Here is an 18,505-nt window from a genome sequence, read left to right as displayed (position 1 = left end):
AAAGAGCCAAGCAAGAGTCTACCAGGAAAGCTTCCAATTCTAAAAACACAGTCAAAAGTCAAAGGAGGTTAAGGAGAATACTGGAAGTGGTATAATGGAAACCAAACCAAATCATCCCCTTGTCTGCTCCTTCCCAAAAAGAGAAAGAAAATGGTGATAACTTCTGGGTCAGACATCTCTTCCTGAGTCAGACCCCTTCTCCCAAAGCATTCTCTACTACAAACTATTATAATTTTTTATTACCATTAGACCAAGCATCTACTAAACCAAGTCCCTATTTATACATACTCAAGAGAGGCAGGCTCCTTTAGTAGAAAGTATATTGTTTTAAAGCAAACAGTTTAAGAACGAGCTCTTCCATTTATCAGAAGTATAACTTCAAGCAAGACACAAGCTAAGGGTCAGCCACCTCATCTGTAAAATACAGATTTTAATGTTTGTGCTAACTAAATTAGAATGTTTTCTTTTTTAAATTACCTGCTTAAGTTTGGGTGTATATATGTTTTTCAGTCGTTAACTAAATTAGAATGTAATCAAACATCTTACCAACAGAGATGTTTTATTCTTGTCTTTGTATTTCCAGAACTAGTACAATACCTGGAGAAAAGTAGGTGCACTTAAGATATACTTGCTGACATGGCTAATATGAAAAAATGTTCTATAAGACTTCATACTTCATGTATATATTTAATGAGTATCATACTGTATGCCTTCTCAATGAGTCAAGGGGAGGGATGAGTGCAAGGAAGGAATTGAAAACTTAAAAAGAAATTAAAAAAAAAAAAGAAATCTAAAATAAAAATTAGAACTAAATAAAAGATATAATTAGTTATTGGCAGAAAGCCTGAAAGCAAATACATGAAAGTATGTAAGTGAAAACTGTTCTTCCTCCTGAAATCTCAAATAGTATTTCTCTTTTAGAATATACTCACCCTTTCTCCCACCCCCTGACTACCACCACCTGTTGGGCTTTTGATAATATGCTTGTTTAAATAGTGCTGAATATTCAGTGGCAGACAATGAACAAACCTAGAGAAACATCCCACCCCAAAATTTTTTTAAAGATCTAAGAGGGAAAAAAGTATCAGACAAGTGACTTTTTTCAGTGAGTCTTTTTAACCACACAGTGACAGCACAAAACCATTATGTACATTCCAGATTCCAGTTTACAACTATTACAAAATGATTCTTGGGATTTTTGAAAGAATACTGCTGTGACTGTGATTTAAAGTACATGTCAAAACCATAACATCAACTTGAAAAGATTGCCTTTCCTCCCCAAGTTTTCCATAGTCTTAATAATGTCATAACAAAATATGACACAGTGTTAGAGCCTGCTCAGACTTAAAAAGAATCTCTCATTATGTGGAACTTGATGCCACATGCTATCATATTAAAGGAACCATCAACATAACAGTGATTGCTAATTTCTACAATGAGGCACTTTTGTTTGTATTTTACATTTCCAAAACATGAGTATAATATATTGGCCAGTAGCTGTTGCTACTTCCCACTAGCCCTTTGTGCTTAGGCTTCCAAACATAATCCCTGTATTCTTAAGGAGTCCAGTAAACCCAATCCAAAATATTTCAGATGTCAGTTGCTGAGATCTTCTGTAGCCAAATCCCACTAACATTCTTCAAATCCAGAATTTTTTGATCCTGCCAATATGAGGCTGTGTTTATGTACATTCATCAATAAGTTTCAGTATCACAGGTTGGATAAAAACATAGCTAAAGAGTTAACTTAGTTGTTACCTATTTAAAAACAGAAAATGAAAAAAGCATCCCAGCAAGATCACAGCAGAATGTTTTGGAATGCAAAATCTGAGGCTTCTTCGGTAACTTCCCACGTCGGCCTAGGATCTGGATATTAAATTTACTTGGCAACGTCCACTGCAATAAAGGCAGCTGTATCTCTTTCAGGAACCCTTTTTATAAAAAGGATAACATGTCCATGAGCTAATGCTTCCAAAGTAGAAATCCAGTTGAGGACTGCCCAACACACCTGTTATTTTTTGATATATCTATTAAACAGCTCAGCTGGTCTGGGTGTTGCATCTCTTGCCATCTTTATGGGATGTTTCTCTTTATTTCTTTAGGCCTTGGATCCTGAGGCATCACGTCAGAAAGATACGGTAGTCATCTCGTAAACGTGGAGGTAAGCTCTTTTAATTTCCTATACCCCAATCCGTTCAGTACCAACTTCCTTATGGATCCTCCTTCTGGGAAAAATCTTCCGCTTGAGTGCAATTAGCTAAATAGTAGAAGAAAGGAAGGCAGAACATGGCTCTTAAATCTCCAAAATGGGCATTAAAACACACCAAGTAACAGAAGGTATGGCAGCATCAGCTACACATCAAGCTCAGCAAGCCAACCCTCTACATATTTTGAATCCTGCCAACCCCGGAAAATATTCATTAGCCTGTAGAATTTCCAGGAGCCTACCCCAAATCTATATTGCATAAAGAAACTGAAAGAAGTATAGCCTGTGAGCTCTGTACTCATATTTTAAATTATTATGAATTTATTGATGAAGCATAATTTCTTCAAGGATCTGAAGCCCATGCCTGGCTGTGTTAGGATGAGCGCTTTTTTAAGGAGATGGCTGACTGTTAAGTAAAAGTAAAAGACAACTGGAGTAGCTGGGTGGCACAATGGATAGAATACCAGGCCCAGAGTTGAGAGGACCTGGGTTCAAATAAAACCCTAGACACTTCCTAGCCGTGTTGTCTTGGGCAAGTCACTTAACCCCAAATGCCTAGCCCTTCCTGCTCTTCTGCCTTAGAAGAGTTACTTTATAGATTCTAAAACAGAAGGTTAAGAGTTGAAAAAAGGAAAAAAGGAAAAGACAACAGAGTCTATGTTTCTAAGTCTAAAAATGTACATGAGATGGTTTTTAAAAGCTTTGGAAAACTTTTATTACATGTATAGTGAAGAAATAATAATCAATTTAGATTTTATATAGACACATATACAAGCAACTACAGGTTCTACATATATACAGTTCTATATAAATATAAGGCTTACAAAATATAGTGGCATCAGATGACATGAAAATTAGATACAGAAACTGAAAAAAAAATGATTAAGTATCTCTAAGGATTGGGCGGATTTGGCATCAGAATCAGGAAGGTTCTAATATCCCTCTCTTTTGATAATATTTATAGGAGTATAACTTGAGCCACCAATGGTCATCTCTTGAGTCTTCGAGTCAAAGATATTACTGGCAATAAGTTTTAAGGTTGCCTAAGCAAAAAGAGTACATTGTTTGATGACATCTGAATACCATATATCTCAAATCTTGTTGAAGTTTTAAGATTTTATAGATTGTAAATTTATATAATTTTCTCAAAATTATTAGATGTTGGTGTCCCCCCAAAAATAGGGCCTAGCATTTAGCTAAAGCTCATGAAACTTACCTGCTCAGCGAAAAATGAGAATATAGTAAACATGATCAATGTTACAAGTACACAATGGGTCCAAAATTTTAATTTATCTCTATATGCTCTCCTGCAAAGAGAAAGAAAGAAACAATTATATTTATCCCAAGCAACTTTAGGCTGTAGTAAAAATATTTATCATTCTTTAAATAAATGAATATGGGAAGGATGTATGGTTTCACTACTGTAGGGAACCTCCTTATGAAAAAGCCCTCCATTAATGCAGACAAGGATCTGTCACTAACTCCTTTGAAAAGTCCAGAGAGTAACCAGAGGCACACAAAAGGGAAGTGTTTCATCCAGGGTCACAGAGTGTTAGAGGTATGAGCTGAACCTAGATTTTCTTGATTCTAAATCCAGCTAATATGTTATTCATTATGCTCTCCTTCCCCTAACAGATCCATAATAACTTCAAAAACATTATTTGCGCTATCTCCTTTTGAAGGTACTTTTTTCAAAATTTAAAAATAATCATCCAACATAAAAATTAAGCTTGTTTTTCCAGTGTCATATACTATTATTTTCCCTTTGTGAAAGGAATCACTTAAGAGAGAGACTTTAAGTGGAAAGCAAGTATTTGAAGCACTTGAGTCTGACCTCAATAAGGTTTTCTAGGTAACTTTTTTTAAAGCAATACACCAACTAGCTCTGTCTCCTGCCATCCTTTAATCATTTCTTTCCCAAACTGCAGGCTTCTATCAAAATGAGAAGACATATCAAATAGTTCAAAGTGCTCTGCTGGAAAGGAAGGCTGGAAAAGCATTTCATGGTTCTTCTTCTCTAGATGGGGAGGAAGTAAAAATGTTCTTAAGCAATTCTTTAAATTTCTGGAAGGAAGGAAGCACTATGACCCACAAGCAACTTCCTCTCCTATTAAGAAGAGAAATAGGGGGCAGCTGGGTAGCTCAGTGGAGTGAGAGCCAGGCCTAGAGACAGGAGGTCCTAGGTTCAAAACCCGGCCTCAGCCACTTCCCAGCTGTGTGACCCTGGGCAAGTCACTTGACCCCCATTGCCCACCCTTACCACTCTTCCACCTATGCAACAATATACCGAAATTAAGGGTTTAAAAAAAAAAAAAAAAGAGAAAAAGAAAAAGAAAAAAAAAAAAAAAAGAAGAGAAATATTTGGATGTTGCCAACACTGTCAATGGCCTTCTTTTAGAATGTCATTGACAAGTGAAAAAGCAAGCATGGAGGAGATTTGGGGACCAATGCACCACTCCACTTAATCTGTATTTGCAAGGTTGCTTTAGGCCAATGGTTCCCAAACTTTTTTGGCCTACCGTCCCCTTTCCAGAAAAGATATTACTTAGCCCCTTGGAAATAATTTTTTAAGAAATTTCAATAGCAATCAATAGGAAAGATAAATGCACCTGTGGCCATCACCACCTCTCTGGATCGCTGCACCCCACCAAGGGGCAATGGTGCCTACTTTGGGAATCACTGCTTTAGGCAGTCTATGTTTCACTGGTCTTTTTCCTCCTCTCCTAGCCCAAGATTACTGTCCTTGGTCTTCTGCTTCTCTCTTTAAACTCTTCCCCTTCCTCTGAAAAATTCACTAACTAATGCTCCTTGCCTCCCCTATTATCTCTGTGCAGGTGAGTCTGTTTACTACACTAACCTAAAGTCAATCTTCCTTCCCAAGTCTGCTTCTAATATGCCCTCCTATTTCTTATCTTATTCCGAATTTGACACACACACAGAATGAGGATTTCCATATACAATGGTGGCCACAAAGGAGACTACATGGAAAACTATGGCTGCTAATTCCAAGCACATATGTTTAAAAAGTCCATAATAATCCCAACCCATTCCTTTCAAAATTTGCTCTGCTTGTCTGGCCTTTCTTCTGTACACAATATTCCTTATTTCTGTTGACCAAAGTCTCAGTTAATCTTTATCCTTCCCTCTTTCTTGAGTCTCAAATTTGACCAATCACAAAGGCCCATCAATTTTCTTCTCCTTCATCCACCCCTGCCTTTCTAAATCCAATGTCATTGCCCTAATTTAAGCCTTACAACTTCATGTTTCCATTATTTCAATAACTTCCTGTCTCTTTCCTCTTCCCTTTAATCGACCTTGCTGAGAACCATTAATGAGATTAATCCTAAAACAACATTTTTGAGCTTCAGTCCACTGCTCATGAACTTTGAATGGTTCTCCAAAGAAGAGGAATAGCTAATATTTATAGAACACGTGAAAGTTTATAGTATATTTTTATATAATATTTCATTTGTAAAAGGGATAAAGTCTAAATTCTTTAGGTTAGCACTCCAAGTCCTCTATAATCAGGCCCCAACTTATTTTTTAGATTCTATCTTTCATTACTGTACTATGGCACCTATGTACACACAAACACACACACATTTACTGTCCCTGAAAAGCTTATTTCCATCTCAATTTGTTATTTATATGGTTCCCTGCCTTTTAAATAGCTCTTATATGATAGAAGGAAACTTGGAAATCAACTTTAATCAAACTCCTTTATTTTATAGATGAGGGCACTGAATCCAAGAGGCTAGAGCTTCTCCCACAGGGTGAAGGAGTTAGCTACAGAGGCTAGCCCAGAGCTTTGTTACACTGGCAGGCCCTTGTCATATGATACCTTGCTACCACCTTTTTAGGACCAATCCTCAATCTTGCCCCTATAAAAAACCCACAATGGACCAATCTTGATGGTATATTCCATGATTATTTGAAACCAACATGACATCTAGAATGCCTTACATATGACAGATACTCTTAAATATTTGTTCTGAGAATAAATTATTGAGTTTCTTTTTGCTAAGCAATCATTGGTTTTTATTTCAGAATTTTTATTTAGAATATTTTGCAACTGAATCTACATAAGTATTGTTTGTGCTTTGGTAGAAATATTCTTTCTCCAAATTTTCCAAGTAAACCATCATATTCTTAGCAATAAGGGAGAGTTTTAGCTCTTCTTTGCCTATCTTTATACCCTTCATTTACTTCTTTTGTCTAAGTTCTATAGCTAGTGTTTTAGAACTATATCAAATAATATCAGAGAGAGTGAGCATCACTGCTTTACATTCTTGGATAACTGGTAAATTCTAGTGTGTCTTCACTACATAGGACACTTGCTTTTTATGATATTAAGAAAAAGAAGATACCTCTGTAATTGTTAGGGTTTGGTTTTTTTTAGAACATGCATATTCTGAAAAGTAAAAACACCTGCTCTCTGTTCATTACCAGCTAATTCTATGATCACTATATGACATAAGAACTTACCATTCCTGGAGCTCATGCATATGAAGGAAACGGTTCCGATATTCCCGTGGCAGCTCAAACTGGGACGGTTGGGGAAACATGGACTCATAAAAATCTCTTAGCACTGCTTTTACTGTCTGTGCATCTTTATGATTGTGATCAATATTGTCATTCAGGCAAACAAATTTTCTGAAAGAATAAACATCTTCTATTAGCTTATATGTTATGCCTTCATAATTTGAAGAAAAAAACCAATCTATCATTCTGAAATGAAAACTAGTAAGAATCAAAGCAAAGCAACAAAACTAGTCATTTATGAATCCTGCGCCTTACTGAATGGGCTAGATGGTATTTCTTAAAACATAAAAAGAATAACAATATAGGTATAATTCAGATCAAATTATTTACCATTTCTGAAAGGGAAGAGGGAAAGGAGGGAAGGAGACAATTTGGATCTTATAATTTCAGAAAACATATGATGGAAATTGTTATTACATATAATTGGGAAAATATCTTTGAATAAAAAAATAATAAAAAATAAAACATAGCATGAGTTCCAAGTCTAAAGTTTCTTAAAATCTTATAAGATACTACATATAAACAATTTCATCAGTAAAGGTACCACGCTTCCACTAATGCTGTTCCCTTCCTGTCAGGAACTTAATAGATGGTCTTTGAGAACATTTGTTTCCAACTTAATGATAAATCTTCCCCAAATTAATGAAACAGGTTCTTAGACTACACACAAACCCATACCTCAGTCTTTTACAATTACTATGTGAAAAGATAGTATTTATTTTATGTAGGTTAGAATGGTTTCCCTTTAAGGATGCCAACTTTAGGATTTAATTGGTCATGGGGAACAGGGATATAAAAAGCCTAGCCTAAATAAGTAGTGTTTTAGAGGTCTTGGTGGTATTCTTTCCCACTCTTCTGCAGGACACCAATTTGATCTTGTTAATGTAGAAAAGGGAGTCAGCAACATTTATTTTTAGTAATTATATTCCCTTTAATTCTTTCACCATAAGTAAAAGAAATTTTAATTCTATTTTATGGGCCGTGAGCATTTCCTTTGATCTCGATCCCAACCATGATAACTGGACTTGACCTTAACTAAGCCTGGTCCAGAACATTTGGCTAACCTGGATCAGAATGAATTTGTGGTGGAAGTGGGGACCCTGGGTTGAAAAGGGAGTCTGACATCCTATGGATACAGCAACTTTAGGCACATATAGACTATCCTCTCAGTGAGATAAGAGGGCCCTCAGTGAACCTGTAGCCTAAAACTAGAATTCCCTGGCTCTTACTAATAGTATAGAAAAGTCAGATTACCAGCATAGGGAAAATTAAAACAAACTGTGAATTCAACAACTAGAGACATATAAATTACAAATGGATAAAATTAATAATATTGAACTATGTTTTTACAATATGCCTTATTAGTCACCCAAAATTTCTATTGCTCCATAACAGACATTATGTGTTTTCCAAGAATATGCCTGCCTGCCACATCAGGAAGATATAAAATTAAAACATAATTAATATACAATAAGAAAAAAGATTTGAGTAGTTCTACCTTCTCCTTACCCCCAGTGTTCTAATGATCCTATTCATTCATTCCTCCCAAAATAGCTAAACTATACTTTTTAATTGACCAGAGCAGTATTTGCCAGTCTCAGGGTGCTCTGAACTTTGATGCTATTGACAGTCTTCTTAAGAGGGCGATGTTTATATTCATTTGACCTTGTTTATATCTTCTGAACATGCTTTTTGAAAAAAAATATATAATAGTTGGTGAGTTTAATGTACATCCACTTTGATATCTTTTTTTTTTGACCCTTACCTTCTGTTATTGGTTCTAAGGCAGAAGAGCAGCAAGGGTTAGGCAATAGGGATTAAGTGACTTGTCTAAGGTCACAGTTAGGGAGTGTCTGAGGCCAGATTTGAATGCAAGTCCTCGTGATGCCAGGCTTGGCTCTCTATCCACTATGCTACCTAGCTGCTCCCATATTGATATCTTTAATCAGCTCTTTTTCTTATTCCTCAATGGAAATGTGTGTTGTCAACAAACTTAGTTATGGGAATACATCCCATGCTTTGGGGGCTATTTTTCCTCATAGAACTTTAAGCCAGGAACTATATCTGTCCTTTGTTTAAAATCTTTGAAATCCTTTCTTTCCAAAGACAGGGTGAATATCAGTTTAAACCTAACTATCCTTTTATCTATCATAAACCATAAGAGGAAGGGGCTACTTTCTCCCAAGATGTGGAATAAGAGTTCCAATTACCTTTTCCTCTTTTAATGAATAAAATAATCTCTAAGGGAAGTCAAGAATTTATCAGAAATTCTCTTTTGAGCAGAAAAAAACACTCATGTAGATATCTAGGGAAGTACAACCTCTGTCATCCCTCATGCTCTCAATAAGAAAGCTCTTCATTAAGTCCCTAGCACTACCACAATCAAATATAAAATCTGTTGGAATTCATAACCTACCCCAACCTTTACCTTTCTGGTCTTCTTACATCTTACATTCCACCCTTGCTAACACTCTATGATCCAGTGGCACCGGCCTTCTCACTATTCCTTAAACAAGATACTCCATTACCAAACTCTGCATGTTTTCTCCAGCTGTCCCCGTGCATGGAATGCTCTCTACTCATCTCCACTTCCTAGCTTCCTTCAAGACCCAGCTACAATCCCATCTTCTACAGAAGCCTTTCCAGATCCCTCATAATTCTAGTATCTACCCTGATGACTGAGCTCCAATTTATGCTGTCTGTAGCTTGTTTGTACATAATTGTTTGCATGATGTCATCCCCCATTAGACTGTGAATTCCCTGAGGGAAGGGACTGTCTTATGTCTTTCCTTGCCTTCCCAGCACTTAACACAGTGGTAGGTGTTTAATAAATGACTGATCTCATGCTGCCAACTCATCATCTATTTTTCTCCTTTTGGCCAGATGGTCTTTAATGTACTCCCACTGGTCTCCCTTCTTTTGCTCCTAGCCTCGATGTTCTTGAGCTTGGCCCATGGTGACCCACCCCCACCCCAACTTCCACCCCGAGTCTTGGATTTACTCATAGGTAACATCTCTCATATGTATAACAACACAGTAATGATGATGGCTCTTCTAGCAAATCAATTATTTGTTTTTGTTTTTTAAGAATATTCTTCCTGATCCATATCTTAACCAAGAATTCTATCTCATCAAGTTAGTGATACCGATGAGGTGGAATATACTGCTCTGTAGGAAGACTGTTTACTACCCATATTCTGTGCAATTGAATATATTTATCTGATTATTACCATTTTTCTTATTGGATACTATTTTTAATGATATACTGGCCTTCTTTCTTGTTTGCTTTTTCCTGACAGTTTTTCTTCCTTTCTCCCTAATCTGCATTTTAGTGTTTAATTGCTTAACATTTTTTTAGTTATTCAAAATATGTGAGAATAAGGAACATCAAAGTAAATACTGGTCCATCGGTCATCATTAGATATACTTAAATCCTGACCAAGAGCTCATTGACTACCCCAGCACCTTTATGGCCATGTCTAGAATACTATGACCATATCTTTTAAACTACTACTGATAGCTGTATGACTCTGGGTAAGTCACTTAACCCTCACTGCCTAGGCCTTACCATTCTTCTACCTTGGGTCCAATATATAGTACTGATGCTAAGAGAAAAGGTAAGGGTTTAAAATAAGGAGAATATTTAAATACAAATTAAAGAAATGAGTACCTGGGATTTTTTCTTATGTCATCTAATTGGCCAACCACATGAGAAACATTGGTGCGAATCATTTTAAAAGCAATTTCTTCTTCTCCCATGATTTCAAACCTAATTATTACGAAGACATAATGAAAAGGAGAAAAATACTTCAGAGAGACTACAATAAATACAACTACTTAGCCAAAATAATAATTAATAAGCATGTAGTCTTAGAAACAGTTTTTGTTACATAAAATGTTTAGTCGATAAGAGGACGCTTTAAAAAGAATGAAAAATGATTGGCCCCATCATGTTCAACACCGCCATCACACAAATTACATACCTATACTTGTTTTTGTCTTTATATGCTTTATGGATCCTATCAGTTACTGGCTTACAGTTGGTTACTAGACTTTTAGTCACGGGTGGCTGTGAGAAAATATAAGACATATCAGATGTTAGACACACACGCGCATGTGCAAGAGCATACACACAAACAATTGTCACAATTACATTATAAAACCTTCCTCTCTTAGTGGGTGCAATCAATAGAAAGATGATCTTGCTCCAGCAGAACAAACCCTACATTAATTAACTTCTAATCCTTATTTATAAATATAGCTCTAATTATAACCAATTTAAAAAGGCACAATCTTACTGACATATCTAGTGAAAAATCCATTCATATTAATAACTAATAAACCTGCTCCCCATGCACAAGCCAACAGATTTAAAAAATAAATCTTATCATTCAAATTGGAATTATGGTAGAACTTTATTGAAATTTCATCTCTTAAGGATCAGATGACTCAATGTCAATGTCATGCTGGAAATGCTGAAGCCTATGATTGTCCAAGGAAAAGGAGCATAGTATAGTATATAGGTCCTGAATTTAGGTCTTACATTGGGCAAACACTGGCTGTGTGACCCTAGGCAAGTATTGTGACTTGTCAGTGCCATAGGCAAAAAGATGACAAATCACAGAACCAGTGCTGATCTGTATTGTTAAAAGGGATTTCCTTACCAGGAAGTTCCTTATTCCAGGATAATCAGTGTCCATTTCTAAGTGCCTACTATGTGCCAGACACTGTCTGTGTACACAAGGACAACCAATGAAACAACCATCAAGGGGCTTATATTCTTTAAAAAAAATTTTTTTTTATTCTCAACTTGAACAACACAAAGTAGAATTTCCATATACCTAGCAGAACACAAAAAGTATTTTATATGAAAGCATAAATTTCCATTTCATACCACTTGCTTTTAAAAAAAGTATATAACAGGGGCAACTAGGTAGCACAGTAGATAGGGACTCAGGTCTGGAGTTGGGAGGACCTGAGTTCAAATCTGATCCCAGATATCTTAACTCTGTGTCCCTGGGGAAGTCATTTAACCCCAATTGCCTAGCCCAATTGCTCTTCTGCCTTAGAACTGATACCTAGTAATGATTCTAAAACAAAGGGGTAAAAACAAAAACTGATAGACAAAAAGATGGCGTTAAAAAAAGTCTATAATAAATTCCACACATTTTCAAAATTGCTCCACTTGCTTCTTTCTGATCTCTTTTGTGCCTCATAAAAAGTCTTAATGGTCCTCATTTATTGGACATCATTACTGTTATCTCCTCTCTTCCTCATCGGAATCATTTCTCCTTCCTCCCACCCCTTCCTATGAATTAAAGGACTTAAAAGGAGTAATGAAACATGGTTTTAGGACCCAGCCAATAAAGAAACTTATTTTGCTTTACAATACATATTTGGTATTTGATGCAAGTTTCTTTTCCCTTTTTCTCCCCATGATGGTAGGAAAGTTTAAGGAGAAAAAAATCCAAATTTTTAGTAAAAAAATATTTAAATAAAAAATAAGATGAAGAGCAGATGAAATGATGGTTTATTTAGAAGATTGTGGAGTATCAGAAAAGAAATCAAGACAATGAATAGTTTCAAGCAAACAAAAAGAAATTGGCAAAAGTCATGAGCATTTTTATATAACAATAATAAAATGCAGGAAGAAATCAGAAAAAAACCAAAATCTCATTCAAAAAGACTCAGTAACAAAGAAAATATCTGGGTAGTCAATCTACTAAGACAGACTCAAAATAAATCTAAATAAAATTATAAGGCACTGTTTACAGAAATAACAAATAACTGAAAGAACATTCATTTCTCATTTGGTTGGGTTTTGCCAATATTATTAAAATGATGACACCACCTAAAATGATTTCTAAATTTTTAAGTCAATACATATTCACTTACATGCTTAACCACAAAAGAGGTCACATAACTAGACAAAATAATTTAAAATTTTATTTGGGAGACAAAAAGTCTAGTATAGCTAGAAATAATGACCAAAAAAAAAAAAGAAAGAAAAAAGAATTCAAAGCAGAACAATACTTCCAGACCTCAATTTAGAAAGCAGTAATCATTAAGATTCTTTAGTACTTGTTGAAAAAAAGAAAAGGAAATGGATGGAATAGACATTCATCTTTTTAAAAAACCTTTACCTTATATCTTAGCATCAATACTGTATATTGATACCAAGGTAGGTAAGTGGCAACAACTAGGGATAAAGTGACTTGCCCAGAGGTCACATAGTTAAGAAGTATCTAGGGCCAGATTTGAACCCAGGACTCCCCATTTCTAGGCTTGGCTCTCTATCTACTAAGCCATCAAGCTGCCATGGGAGCATTCTTTCTTGGCTTTAAAAAGGGATGCAGGAGATCATAAAACATTAAAACACATGGCTGTGACTACATGAGTTTAAAAATCGTTGACACAAATAAAATCAGTCCAGGTAGGATAAACAAACTGATAAAAGTGACAAATAATGGAAGTCATTATTGACAAAGTTGAGGAAAGACAGACATACTAATGCACTATTGGTTGAATTGTGCCTGTTCCAACCATTCAGGGAATCAATATGGAGTCATGCTAAGAAAGTGACATGCTAAAAAGTTACCCACTAACCCATTGTTGTGCATATGTCCCCAAAAGGCTAATAATAAAAAAGAAAGGCCTGGTCAGTTTTAAAATATGTAGAACAGTCCTTTTGTCATAGCAAAGAATTAGAAACAATGTAGGTGTTCATAGACTAAATAATGACTAAACAATACTATTGTTCATGAACACAATGGAATGTTACTATCCTGTAAAAGAAATGATGATTATGAAGAATTCAGAGAAGCATAAGGAGAGTGATTCATACCGATAAGTGAATTCAGTAAGCAGAACCAGGAAAATAATATATTTTCAATCTAGCAAACACTATATCAATGTAAATAGAACAAATAAGAAAACAAATCTGAATGTTCTTTACTTAAAATAACAGGATTCCAGTCTCAAGAAAAGTAAAGATTTCTCCCTTCTTTGCAGGGCTTAAGACACTACAGGCATGGAATACTACATATACTGCCGGATAATAAATTGTGTTTTTGATTAGTTTTGCTAAATTGTTTTTTTTCTCTTTTTCTTTTTTAATCTTTGTTACAAGAGATGGGGGCTAGGCAGGGAAGGAGAAGGGATCTATTCAGAAATGAATGAAACATAACTTTAAAAAAAAGCATTACTTTCTTTGGTGGACCACACTTAGATGACCTCTAAAACTCCATGATAGAAAAAGAAATAAGAAAATAGATTACTCAAAAGCAAAAAAAGGCACAGTTGATGTTAAGTTGGCCTTGATGACTAGGAGAAAGAGACTAGTTAAAGCCAGAGAATCTAAGGAGGACAGAGCACGTCAGGGCAGGCTCTTGGGAAGTCTACCTGGCCAGGATCCAGGGTCTAGATGACCTGCCAGAAGGGTCTAGATGACCTGCCAGAGACAGATTTGTTTTCTCAGGGAAGTGGAATGAGAGACTCCAACTTGTCCTGGCAGAGAAAAGGTTCTAAGAAGCTGAACTGGTTTAACTCTTACCAAGCGAATAACTTCTACAATATCCCCAACAAGCTATTATGCAAGATTGCTAGGGGGAGGAATCAAATCAGCCCATTACAGAACTGGGGTTCTCGAGTTGATCCCACTAATTCTTTTCATACTCCCTGACCTTTCTCCAGCCTATTCCATTGACTGCTATGAATTCTACATAAAGTGTTTGTGGTCTTTTTGAAAGAAAAAAAGGGACAACTATTGGGAAAGGTTTTCTAGTTACTATAGAAGTCTTAATTGTGGTCAATAAAAAAGACAGAAAAGAATGAAATGCTGACAGCTTTGTTTTCCCCTCTTAGGAGGCAAAGGAGGTTCAGCCTCATTCAATCACATTGATGAATTTAGATTGGGATATGTATGTGTCTTTTGCTTAGGCATCAGTCATTGGCTCTGTACTGTTTATCATTGGTTACTTGGACAAAATCCCTATATAATTTAGAATTGGCAGGGTCAATACATGTGTTCCTTTGCACAATGCTTTCCCATTAACTTAGTTTACTATCCCATTCATGAGGCATTTAGTATTTCCTTTCAAGTCAAGTTTTAGGGGATATCAATATTTATCTCTAACTCAATTCTGATGTAAAGACTAGCAATCCAATGCTTTAAACCAGTTTTGAAAGCCCAAAGCCATGCAGGTCTACTGCTTCTGATCCTGCTACTCATCCTGTGAGAGGGAAGCGATATGGACAAACAAAAGGAGAGGAGAAAGTTAGGAACCATGTTCCATTCCTTGATATCTAAATTCAGCCAAAATTAAATCATACTAAAGATAAAAAATATTTGTCAGGGTTATGACATGAAATTAGATGAACTATTTACAGACAACTTATCTATCACTATGCATATATATGTCTCTCCCTTTGGCATCAGTCATGGGCTCTGTGCTGTTTATCACTGGTTACTTGGACAAAGGAATAAATGGTCGTGTTTGCGCTTGCTTTCTCTCTCTCTCTCTCTCTCTCTCTCTCTCTCTCTCTCTCTCTCATAAACACACGCATATACACACACACGTTTGTGTGCCTGTCCATCCACCGGACAGTACAAAGAGAAAATGACTTCGGCCCTGAATCAAACAGGAAAAGAGTAGACTGAGTAGATTTTCCAAAAGTTTCGAAACTTCTTTTAATAACTTCAAATTTCTTCTAGAAACAAAAGCCCATACTTTTAATGCCAAGATTCTTGATTGAAGAATTAAGAGAGGGTAAAGAGTAAGGGGAACATACAAGGAAAAGTAGAGGTGATATAAAAACAAAAGATACTAATAAAAGGCAATTTTAAAAGAATATCAGAAAAATAGATTCAAGAAGCTAATGCCAAGGTGTGTGGTAGATAAGGATACATCAGGATCTTCCCAAAAAAATTGTTCTCAAGAATATCATCAAAGAAACAAATGAGCAAAACAATGGGCTGGCCATGTGGCAAGGGATCCTACTAGGTAAGGATTCCATTGATAATTTCATGCTATCTGCACAGGCAGTGAAGAAAAAAAAGCCCCCGCAGTGAACTTGCAGGATGATATGGGGGAGTGGTGGAAAGAGAACCACATCTGGAGTCAGTTCTGCTACTTACTTTATGTGTGACCCTGGGCAGGTCAAGTAATTTCTTTGGGTCTCAGTTTTCTCAACTGTAAATTAAAGGAGTGGGACTGAATGATCTCTAAGGTCCCTACCAGCTCTAAGTCTATGATCCTAGGAAACAGACATGAGAAATACAGAATGGGCACGGATGAATTATAATCAGCATTGTAGAGAGAACATTCATACTGAGCATCCAAAAATGGATTCTAGCTCTGTCTTTGTGAAGGAGATGAGAGATGTGGGCTTGATGATATAATAGACAAATTAGACTCAGAACTGGGTGAATTACTGGGCTTCAGAAGCAGTCATTATTAGGCCTCAAGTAGAGTGCTTTCCACAGCTGTCATTGGTTTCATGTTGCCTGACAGTTTTATTAAGAGCTTGGATAAGGGCATAAATGGCATATTTATCATATTGGCAGGTGACAATGCCAGGAGGGATGGCTAACATGCTAGAAGACAGTAAGGGAGCAAAAAAGATCTCAAGAGGCTAGTCTATTGGCTTAAATCTAATGAGGTAAAATTCAATAGAGGTTTATAAACATGCAAAAAATGAATTGTACAAGTACAAAATGAGAAAAGTGATTAATCTGAAAAAGGCCTGGAGATTTTAGTGGGCCAATAGTGTAACAGAGAAGAACAAGAAGCTAGCAGGCTCTTGGGAGAGACAGAGTATTTAGAATCATAAAGGTCACAATCTCCCTACCCTCAGCAGTGTGGTGCTGAGCTCTCAGAACCCCACTGATAAATTGGACAACACTCACAGGATGGGGAAGAACCTGGCCATCAGGCTACATGAAGATCTGAGGAAAAGCTCATGGATATTTCCTCTGGGGAAGGGAAAATGTAAGAAGAGTATACTGTCTTGAAGTGAAAGGATTAGACTTGTTCTGCATGATCCCAAAGGAGAGAAGCAGAAGGGTGGTACGGGTAGTAGTTGCCAAGAGACAGATTTGGGGTTGAAGTAAGGAAAATTTCCTCCTTATGGCAAAAGTTGATCAAAAGTAGAATGGGCTCTCCAGGCAGTGCTACTACACTAGGTGCATAGCTTTGATTTATTTTCTTCTTCATTTTTCTTAGTTGTTCCCATAGCTAAAAACAAAAGAGTGGAATACATGACTTTAATATTCCCTTTCAACACTAAAATTTTCCATAAGATTTTATATTAAGGCAGATATGGCTTAATCAATGTCTACCCTAAGTGCCTAGTATACTACTATGGGATTTGGGTAAGATTCTTTAAAAAAAAATACTTGTTAAAACTTTTGGTCAAGATGGCGGAGTGAATGGGATCAATGCAGCTCAATTAAAATCCATGTTCTCTAGGAAGGCTAAAACAAAAGAGTACCACAAAGAATAATGATTAGGGAATAAAGAAAACTTCTAGTGAATAGCTTCATCAAGCCTAAATCAGTAAAAGAGAGCACCCAGAAGGTTGCAGGCCAAAAAACCAGAGAACACTGGCCAAGAAGCCTGGCAAGATCCAGAAAAATCAGCCATCAGTTTGTAGGCCTGAGGTACTTTAAGAATTTGCAGCTCCTGACCTGAACTGTCCCTGACAACTTGGATAGCTCATTCCTCTACACCCAGAGGATAAAGGGGAACCTGGGAGCTGCTAGCACAATGCACATAACAGAAAATGGCAGAGGGGAGGGCCAGTAACAGAACCCTAGACTCCATAAATGGAGATCAAACAGGGCCCACCATCCCACCTAAGAAGGTGGGAGCATATAGAACCTGACCTCAGGAAAAAAGGCTTGAAATATGAATGACTGAAATATGAAGGCACCAATGATAAAGAAATTGTGTGCATCCAGTTATCTGCAGGGCATAAGCTTAGAAAAAGATAATTAACTCCATAGTGAATATAGGCAGAGTCTCAGATAAAGATATGGTCTATCCACAAGGTCTATCAGCATTCCTAGAAGAAATGAAAACAGTCAAGAAATTATAAAGTAAAATGAGAGCCCGAGATCAAAGAACCAAAAGGAAAATAAACAGTTTAGTAAAGAATGTGCAAAAACTGAGTCAAGTAATTGACTCTGAAAATTAGGTCAGACTAAGCAGAAATCAGTGATATGGAAACTACAGAAAACCAAGACCACGCTCTATTCTGTCCATACACACCCCCCATGGTCCCATATACCACATTCTAAGAAATCATAAGTAAAAACTGCCTATACCTATTATAACTACAGGACAAAGTGAAAATGGAAAGAATACACAAGTCACTTACTACAAGAAATCTTAAAATGAAAATTTTCAAGAATGGCATAGCCAAAATCTAAAGCTTCTGAATAAAAGAAAACAATTCTGTGAATAGCCAAAAAGAGTTTGCATACCAAGGGATTACAGCCAGGATTAAATAAGACTTGATAGCTACCATTTTAAAGGACAAGAAAGATTGAAACATGACATGACAAAAGATAAAAAACTTTTAACCAATAATAATGTACTCAGTAAAACTGAGTATAAACCCAAAGGAGGGAAAAAAACAGGCTATTAATGAAAGAAGAAACCCAAGCATTCCTGATGAAAAGACCAGGGCTAAAGACAAACACAAAAATCAAGAGAACCCAAAAAAGGTAAACTGAGCAATTGAAAGGTCTGATAAA

At 36.3% G+C, this 18,505-nt stretch overlaps 1 protein-coding gene across 1 annotated transcript in view; it reads right to left on the bottom strand.

Annotated features, from left to right (window-relative positions):
• Positions 1-1,093: 1,093 nt before the first annotated feature.
• GNPTAB (N-acetylglucosamine-1-phosphate transferase subunits alpha and beta) overlaps positions 1,094-18,505 on the bottom strand; it is an 81,399-nt gene continuing 63,987 nt past the window's right edge. The window contains exons 17-21 of the mRNA XM_044678734.1: positions 10,731-10,816; positions 10,418-10,516; positions 6,691-6,858; positions 3,422-3,512; positions 1,094-2,256 (exon numbers count right to left, since the gene is read on the bottom strand). Of these exons, the coding sequence (XP_044534669.1) occupies positions 2,179-2,256; positions 3,422-3,512; positions 6,691-6,858; positions 10,418-10,516; positions 10,731-10,816 (522 nt within the window). The 3' untranslated portion in view covers positions 1,094-2,178. The remainder of the gene's footprint in view (positions 2,257-3,421; positions 3,513-6,690; positions 6,859-10,417; positions 10,517-10,730; positions 10,817-18,505) is intronic.

The sequence above is a fragment of the Gracilinanus agilis genome, chromosome 5 (genome assembly GCF_016433145.1).
Source record: "Gracilinanus agilis isolate LMUSP501 chromosome 5, AgileGrace, whole genome shotgun sequence".
Lineage (NCBI taxonomy): Eukaryota > Metazoa > Chordata > Mammalia > Didelphimorphia > Didelphidae > Gracilinanus > Gracilinanus agilis.
This window is presented reverse-complemented; position numbering and strand designations above follow the sequence as displayed.